This window comes from Cupressus sempervirens, chromosome 9, assembly GCF_028749045.1.
Source record: "Cupressus sempervirens isolate cs-2001-9-10 chromosome 9, ASM2874904v1, whole genome shotgun sequence".
NCBI lineage: Eukaryota > Viridiplantae > Streptophyta > Pinopsida > Cupressales > Cupressaceae > Cupressus > Cupressus sempervirens.
In genome coordinates, this window is record NC_143126.1 from 711,539,328 (window position 1) to 711,548,186 (window position 8,859).

The 8,859-nt window shown below is 38.5% G+C and overlaps 1 protein-coding gene across 4 annotated transcripts; it reads left to right on the forward strand.

Annotated features, from left to right (window-relative positions):
• The first annotated feature begins 235 nt into the window (after positions 1 to 235).
• On the forward strand, positions 236 to 8,394 carry LOC149540700 (uncharacterized). Of its 4 annotated transcripts, XM_089801799.1 has the most exons (4): positions 236 to 316; positions 443 to 1,733; positions 1,824 to 2,555; positions 4,993 to 8,394. In XM_089801799.1, exons 2-4 carry the CDS (start codon positions 845 to 847, stop codon positions 8,178 to 8,180), a joined length of 4,809 nt encoding a protein of 1,602 aa, XP_089657925.1. In that variant the 5' UTR covers positions 236 to 316; positions 443 to 844; the 3' UTR covers positions 8,181 to 8,394. The 4 variants fall into 4 exon arrangements, with proteins under 4 accessions (XP_089657925.1, XP_089657923.1, XP_089657924.1 ...); XM_089801797.1 differs by having other exon boundaries at positions 236 to 1,733; XM_089801798.1 differs by having other exon boundaries at positions 443 to 2,555.
• The last annotated feature ends 465 nt before the right edge of the window (positions 8,395 to 8,859 follow it).

The following is an 8,859-nucleotide window of genomic DNA, read 5'->3' on the forward strand; positions in this document are numbered from 1 at the left end:
TTTCCAAAATATTTTTAAAAACAAATGTGTTGGTATTTGATGTACTAACAGAGAAATATGCCGACTACGTGACGTGGCCATGGCTAGAGGCTGTCATACTTACAAAGACGACCGACGTAGTGAAGTCGACCTACTTGCGACCGACCGTTCCGGTAAAATGGAAATTTTTTTAAGGTCTTCTCCCTCCCCAATTAAATTATTTTCATATAAAAACCTTGGAAGCATTATAAGCTACAACGTTTGAATAGGTAATGTTGTGCAACGAGATAACCCCCGGGGATTCGATCCGGCGACCTAGTGGCTATCATTTGAAAAGGTACGTGCAAATCTCTGCTTCGTTTCAGTCCTCTGTAAAAGTAATTTTAACGATATGGTCTCCCTTCGAAACGAGGTACGCAAAAAGCGCCTAGCTGCTGAGAATAAACTTTTACAAATTTCACAGGGCTTCCTTCAGCCGATAGAAAAAATAAATAATACAGAGCGTCCCAGGACCAATATCACCGTCAGGGTTTCAAATGATACAGATGGCAATGGTTTAGCTGTTAAAATTGAAGAGCCTAGGGTTTGTAATGAGGGAAATGCTGGGGTTTGTTCAGACGAAAGTGCCAGGGTTTGTTCAGGCGGAAGTGCCAGGGTTTGTGCAGATGAGGGTTCCAGGATTTGTACGGATGAGGATAATGGGGTTTGTGCAAATGAGAATTCTAGCGTTTGTGTAAATGGTGGTTCTAGGGTTTCTGCAGGTGGAAATGGCGCGGAGCAGCTTTTGATACCGAAGGAAGAGAAAGAAGAAGTATTTAGGGTTTCTGGTGAGAGGGGCGACACTGCGTTTGAGGATTTGGTAGGAATGGCGAAAATGCAATCACGTCGTTCTGGCGCGGACGAGGACGAGGATAATGTTCCTCTTATGAAGAGTCTGATGCGTAGTAAAAAAGATGAGGATGATGGTAATACTCCTGTCAGTAGGATTTTGATCCATGATAAGAAGGACGAGGATGATGATAATGTTCCTATAAGCAGGATGCTGACCCGCAGTAGAAAGGGGGATGTTCTGAAGAAACAACCACCGTGTCTTCAAAATAATAGTGATCGTCAAATACCTTTGGACAATCTGTTGCCTGTTTGTTATAATTTGCCTGGAAGGGGTAAGGATGTGGTCGTGGAGCAGCAGGACAATAGTGAAAAGATTAAAAAGGTTATCTGTCCAAGTGATAAGAGCAACATTGATGATTCTTCTCAAAAGAATGTGCTTTCCGGTGGTAAGGACGCGAAGGTGTTGCGACCGGACATGAGTCGGAAGATAAATAAGCCTATTCCTTTAAGGGATAATGGTGTTGGCGACATCTTGGCCTCGCAAGGGGATGTGCCTGCAGTAGGCGAGGATGCAAAGACCGATAAGGAGTATAAGATTCAGAAGGGAAATAAGCAAATTCTCGAAAGTGGCAATGGTAACAACGATGTTCCCTCACAAGATAATGCAGGTGACATAGGTAAAGATGTAGAAGTAGAGAACAAGGATAAGGTTTGGAAGAAAAACCATCTTAATCTTTTAATTGATGATGATAATTTGGATGTTCCTTTGCAAAGCATGATGCGCACCAGAATTAAGGATGCAAAGATGTCGCGGAAGAATAAGGGTCAGAAAAAAAAATTGCATTTTTCAATGAATGATAATGGTGATGGTAGCATTCCTTTAAAGAACGCCACACCTGTTGAAGGTGTTTTGCCTCATGCAGGTAAGGATGTGAAGGTCGACAATCTGAACGAGGGTCAGCTTAAAAAGCAGATTATTCTTGAAACTACTAATGACGGTGATTTTATTTCAGAAAATGATTCACCTGCTAAGCATTATGTGTTCGGGGGAGATACGATTGCAAAGGTTGTGGACAGAGATAAGAGTAGTGATTTAAGGAGGAAGTTCCAGGAAGGAGATATGGTTTGGGCAAAGGTGAAATCTCATCCCTGGTGGCCTGGGCAGGTTTATAATCCTATTTTCGCTGCGCCAAAGGCCCGGAAGCTGAAACCGGATCATATTTTAATTGCTTTCTTTGGAGACAGCAGCTACGGATGGTTTCTTGAATCAGACCTGGTGCCATTTGAGCAAAATTATGTGGAGAAATCAAAGCAGTCAATGCAACGTGGTTTTATAAAGGCTGTTGAGGAGGCTGTGGATGAGATATGCAGGCGAGCAGCATTGGGATTGATGTGTGTATGCCGCAATGGTGATGCGTTCAGGCCAAGGAAGCAGGTGGGATATGTGAATGTTGATGTACAGGGTTATGTGAACCCGGGTTTATATTCGCTCAGGCAAATTGAGGTGGCAAAAAATGCTTTCAAGCCTGCAAATATGCTTTCTTTTGTTAGGAATCTGGCAGTGTTGCCAGGCAGTGGCCAAGCTAAGTCCATTTCAGGGATCAAGTCTGTTGCAGAAGTGCTTGCTTATCGAGTGACAACATTTGTTTCAGTAAATGAGGATTATCAGTGTGCTTTGCGGATTAGAGAGAGCAGGGCTTATTTTGGTGCAGATGGTCAGGATGAATCCGAGTTGGAATCTGGAGGTGAGCATTGAATCTTTTAATATGTTCTGATGGCATGATCTTAGACTTTTAGGCAAATATAAAACACACACACACAAACATGTTGCACATTAGAAGATACTGGTAACCTTGGGCTCTTCTGTGGTGAATTAAAGCCTAAGCACTTGCCTGGATTGTTAGTATGCGAGAAACAACAATAGGATTTGAACCCAATTTATTGTTACAATAATCAAGAAGCCCCACCATTTCACAAAATATTCCAGATATAGTATCACACTTAATATAAATAGGATTTCCATTTACTACATAATAGGAAGCTCTGTAAACAACTTATCTAAATATAATCAACAACTAATCAGTTTGACACCTAGAATAGTTAGTGCGTTATTATTGAAGCTCAGTTTTATTTTAACACACCACACAATACCGTGTTAATTGACCATGCTAATAACATAAGTTGTTCCTCAACAAATCTATAGCTAATTTAAGCACCTATGTGAGCACTAATTCCCAACACCCCCACAGTGTGAACACGGGGCAAAAGTACATCACGAGATTTGATGACCTTACACAGTAGCTCACCAAACAAATAAAGGTATGAGTAGCGGCAGGGGAACTAGCTGCACTATGCTTCTATAGTCTCATCCAATGTTGGGGCCAAACACTTCTACCTAGGGAACCAAGGATGGGGACTAACACTTCTATTTAAGGCCTTACATCAAACTTGGACAGGGAGAAACATATCTATCCAAGATCGAGTTTATGAATAGGGGCATACACTTCAGCTTACAGCAATTATAATTGGGGACACACACATAGAATCATAATCACCAACTCATTTGACTGGGGACAAACACTTCCAATCACTTTACTACATTGTAAATGAGGACAAACACATCCATTCACTGGTATTAAGAAATGTAAGTTTGGATGTAGACATCCAATCACAATTTAAATGTTTGAGAACCATGTCCTTGTTGTCATGTATGTAGCCATCATTGTAGATCAGTGCCACTCTAGTCACAAATGATATGAAACGACATCTATTCATCCATGATCCCAAATGACAAAATGGAATTAACTTGTAATTCAGCCTTACTCACCCCCTTCTATCATATATAATTGAGCTCCTTACCTTGTTCATTCCCTTTCTAATCAAACCATTCACCCTTGACTGTTCTGGAATCTTCCATAATCTCCTCCCAAACTTTGTCTGCCCATCTAATTCCGGCTTTTGACATTACAACCGCTTCCAAGTTCCCCTCTTCTTTCACATGCGAAATTTGATAGTTCTCAAATTCATCTAACAACCCTCTAATTATATGAGCTGATCCAGTAGATAGGGCCACAACTGTAATCATAGAATCTCTTTTCAAATGCAGCTTCCTAGTTCTGAATTCTTCTGCCTTCCAAATTGCTAATAGAGCCACTTGAAACACTGCATATTTGTCCCCTCTACCAAAGTTTTTGCCTCTATGGCTAACATGTTCCCTTCCCAATCTCTAATGATTTGATTGGCTCCACTAGGGCCTGGATTGCCTTTGAAGCACAGTCAAAGTTGATTTGTGTCCACCATCTTATTGAGAGATCATTGTCAAAATTTATTTATTTATTTTATATATATATATTTTCAATAGTAGTATTACTTATAAGACTATATTCTTGATCTTTGTTAATATATTTTATGGATAGTTACTTTGTAGCTAAATGTTTTAATTTGTTATAATTAATTAATTAATTTATTAATAAATCCCATTTTAAGGAAGGAAGGGGACAACACATATAATAAGATTATTCCATCTTCCATTTAAATTTTTTCCCATCAAAGGATATAGAGAAGGATCTCTAAGATAGTATTATACAAGAGCAGTTTGGATGTTGCATTTGACCATAGAATTCTTCCTCCATAAGATATCAAATAATTTGAAAACCTTGTGGACATTCCAGACATATTTTACTACCAGGCTTAAAGGTTTTCCATAATTGGCTGCTTTTGTGTGCAATAGACTCATTGTAAAGGACACAGTACATTTGTAAAATTTAAATGCCTAGAAGGCATAAGTTTCTTTACAGCCATCTCGTTAATTTCATAACTGCTGCAAGGCCTTTTTAACTCCACCATTGGAAATATGTCATGATTTTTTGTAATTGCTGCTACTACACTATACAGATCATTTTTGTTGCCCTCTGGCCTGGATATTTGAATCTAATTTATTTTAGTAGTAACAGAAACAAACATTATGCAACATTTCATGTGGATGACAAATAAAGATTGTAACGAAGTGAATAAAAAATTGGATATGTTTGCAAAATATGCATTCAATTATTTGTTGTCTTTTTTTGCAGTTTTTCTTTATAGAAATCAGACAAAAGAATTTTTTTGTATCTTGATTTCCTCAATATATGGAAAACTTTAAAATTTATTTGAAGATTGAACTATAAATGTGTTTTTTGTCAGTTGGCTACAGTGATGTTAGAGATGAGACTGCTCCAGTAAATGAAGGAAAAATAAATTCAATGCATGTAAAGGTGAAGGACCTTGCAAGGAAGTCCATTTTGCTAGGAAAATCCAGTGATACAGAAGATAGCTATTTGCTCAAGAGACGAGAGGGTGTTCACAGTCGCAGTTCAAGTATAGGTGATGATTTCCTTTATGTTATGCAGGCTGACTCTCTGCAAAATTCGCAAGCCAATTCAGAAACTAAAGTTGAAGAAGGAGATGATTCAGATTGTATTGGGAGATACTTGTTTAAGAAAAGGATGCAAAATGGAGAAGGGAAGTCTACCGAAAGACAAAGAGAAAGGAAAGATAAAAAAAGGAATTTGCTTAGAGAGCTTGATGAATATAAAGAGGAGAGAGCAAGAAAGAAAGAAGTTGTGAGGAAGGCTTCTCACATGAAACCCCTGAGCAAAGAGAAGGAATCAAGTATGCTTGACCATCCAGAGGCTCAAGTAAGTGAAATGGAAGTAGATGTGAAAGATTTTTGCATGGGTTCCATCAATGAGGAGGAAGGAACACAGATGTCCACTGTTTCAAAGAAGACAACTCAGGTACAAGAATTGAATGAACTCTGTAATTCTGATGCCGTGATATCCAATGTTGTTAGTCTGATTTCAGGGAATAATCAGGTGCCAAATGATTTGCCCTGCATAAATGATATAGCAGGAAGTGATGCTGCTGAAGTCGATTGTGATCTGAAGTCAATTAAATTATCCCACCATAAAATTAACAAAATGATAAAACCTTTTGAGAATTGCACGGGTTCAGATAAATCACTGGAGGGGGAGCACCAGATTGATCCTACAGTAATATGTGATGTGATAGATCATAAGGTGAATAACTTAGAGGGAAGACAGATGTCTAGTGGCAAAGAACCTTCAGATCAATTGAAGTTTCAAGATACTGATTCTAGAGATGCATCAAGAGAGCAACAGGTGATACAGGCAAGTTTGATGGATGTTGACAAGGAGCCATTCATTGAAAACAAACTTGAACATGGCAATAAAGTAACGGCTTCTGTTATGAAGACCCCTAAACATGAGCAGGCTGCTTTGGAAAGGAGTAGCAGTGAAGAATTTTACAGCAGGAACCTTTCCAATACTTCATCTCTTAATAAGTGTCAGACAGAACAAAAAGCAGAAAATGCACTTGAAAATGTTGGCACCGATGGTATTGAAGGTTTGCTCTCTGTTAAGTCCGGTAAACCAATAATCCTGAAATCTGAAGGATCAGACAATAGCTTTGATAAAAGTGGTGCAATGGTTGAAAATGTCAACCTTGAAATTGAAGCAGAGAAGACTTCCAATCAGCTGTCTGCATCTTTGGCAGATGCATCGATGGATCTTACTGAAGCTGGTCACAATATCACTGCAAGTTTAGCATTGGGCAGTTTAGACCATGCAGCTATCAAGAAGACAAAAGGCTTCAAGAGACTTGTCAAATTTGCAAAATCTTCAGCTTCTAAAGGAAGCTGTAATAAGAAGGTTAAACGAATCAAAAAAAATTCAAGCAATGATACACACTTGTCTGGTGACTCTGAACCAGCTGAGAAGCAGTGTAAAGTCTCTGAGACCATTGAACACAAGTCAGAAGCATCCAAGCATTTGACATCAGGCTTAGGCACAGATAATTCAATTGCTCTGGATTATGGAATGGATGCACTGACAGATGGCAATCAGCTAGTCTCCTCTATATCACCTGATCAGTCTGAAGATTATAAAATTCCCTGCAAAGAAGTGTTTCCAAAAGAATCTAGATTTTGTATTCCCGAGATCATGGATGATTTGCTATCCCTTGCACTAAATCCTTTTTATGGGATTGAGAGAGACTGCCCAGCAAAAGTGTCTCAAATCTTTTTAAAGTTCAGATCTTTGGTTTATCAAAAGAGTCTGACTTCAACATCATCTTCAGCAGCATCTAAAAATTTGCCTTCATTACATGAGATTGAATCTGACCTTGAGACTAAAAAAAATCGTGGTGTAAAAGAGTCTAATTCTAAGCATCGTAATGTTGAGGATGGTGTGGATAATGGAAATGCCTATTTGGCGTCAAATGAAATTTTAACCCAAACAAGGTCGAAGATGGAGAACTCTGCTTCTCTGGTTTTGAAAAAAAGTAAAAGTCAGAAACCTGATGTGAGTGTTAACAAGAAACAGAAGCTTGAAATCAAGTCAGATGGTTTGAGCTTGAAGAGGTTGAGAAAGCTAAAAGATCTAGATTCTGCACCATCAATGAAATCAAATTCGCCATCTATTGTTCCAAAGTCATCAGGTGTTTTGAGAGAGAATGAATCAGTGTTGCAGCCAAAAGTGTTGAAGAAATCTCATGTTGACAGGCTATCAAGTTCATCTAAATCTCTTCAAGTGCCAATGGCACTTTGCATGAAATTCCCACGAGGTTTTGCATTGCCCTCAGAAGTGCAGTTAAAAGTGAGGTTTGCACGGTTTGGGCCATTGGATGTTTCAGGAACAAGGATTTATTGCAAATCAGGTTCTGCTCAGGTTGTCTTTAAACACAGATCTGATGGAGAAACGGCTTACAAATATGCTACTGAGAATAATTTGTTTGGCCAAGCAGATGTCAAGTTTTGGTTAAAACAAAATTATCAACCAAAGAAAGAAACTTCAGTATTACAGTGTACCACTGAGTTGACTAGATCGCCAAGATTAAGTAATGATGAAATGCCTTCATCACTGTCAGCCATCGAACAAGAAGATTCTTTTTCACTCAGATCACTAGATAAATATGGGACTGCGGAAGCTGCAGCAGAGGGTACCCCTAAGTTGGCACTTCAATTACAACCAGTTGTTCAGTTGAAGTCCTGCCTGAAAAGGTCAGATGAATATGGAATTGATAGTGGTAAAGAAAGTAACCGAGTTACATTTCTATTAGGTAGAGAGGAACCCAATCTTGTATTGGAGACTCCCATGGAGGAACCTTTACAAATAGAAAATGTATGCCTACCTTCCGGCACATCTCTTCCCATTGAGAGTAGTGGAATTGTCAATCCACCAATTGAGAACAAGGCAATGGAATCTGATCGTCCAAACATATCACATCAGATGTTGTACCTTTTGATGAAATGCAATGATATAGTAACTGATATTGGTCGCTCGTTGGGATACATGCCATATTGCCCTCTGTGAGCTGATAAGGATGTTACTTTTATCTCATTGTCAATTTCAAGAGCTGCTTGCTCCCTGAAAGTTGCTCATATTCTTCGTCTTATACTGTCTGGTGAAAGAATTGATTTTGTTCCTTCTCACTACATTATTTTTTGCCAAAAATCTGGCATTAAAATTCTGTTCTCAAATCATTGTGTCCATAGTAGGTGCAACACGAGGTCCCTTTTCACTTGTATCTGGTTTCTTCTTATTTTCTTACTCAGCTTGCAGACAAATTTCATAGTCTTCTGCAGGCTATTGTTGTGTTGTGATTATTCTATTCCTGTCTGCACGTGTTATCTCATAATGCATGTGGGTCAATTTTACTTAGTGTTAGCTGTGTGGTTATTTTACTGTTTAAGCTAGTCAGTTCTTATTCTAAAGCTTTAATTCTTTCTTGTTGCTAGTAAACACATCACACAGTTGAATCTTGTGATTTGAATCATGGACTTGATTTGGCTGTTATGATACATGGATTCTGTGTCAAAACAACTTCCCAGATTTTCTCAGCAAGAATGCTATTTGTTGTTATACACTTACATGTGATAATGTCTTTCTCAAGCATTGTAGTAGTACCATCATATTTTGCAATGATGGGTCATATAAAACTAGTTCTAATGTAATTCAAAAATTACCATCCAAATATTCTTAAACTGGTACT

What these genes read in the sequence shown, in the direction of transcription:
- LOC149540700 (XM_089801796.1), top strand. Translation starts at nt 371, where the DNA reads ATGGTCTCCCTTCGAAACGAGGTACGCAAAAAGCGCCTAGCTGCTGAG. An exon ending in ATCCGAGTTGGAATCTGGAG is followed by an intron (nt 2,556 to 4,992) that starts GTGAGCATTGAA and finishes GTTTTTTGTCAG; the next exon opens with TTGGCTACAGTGATGTTAGA.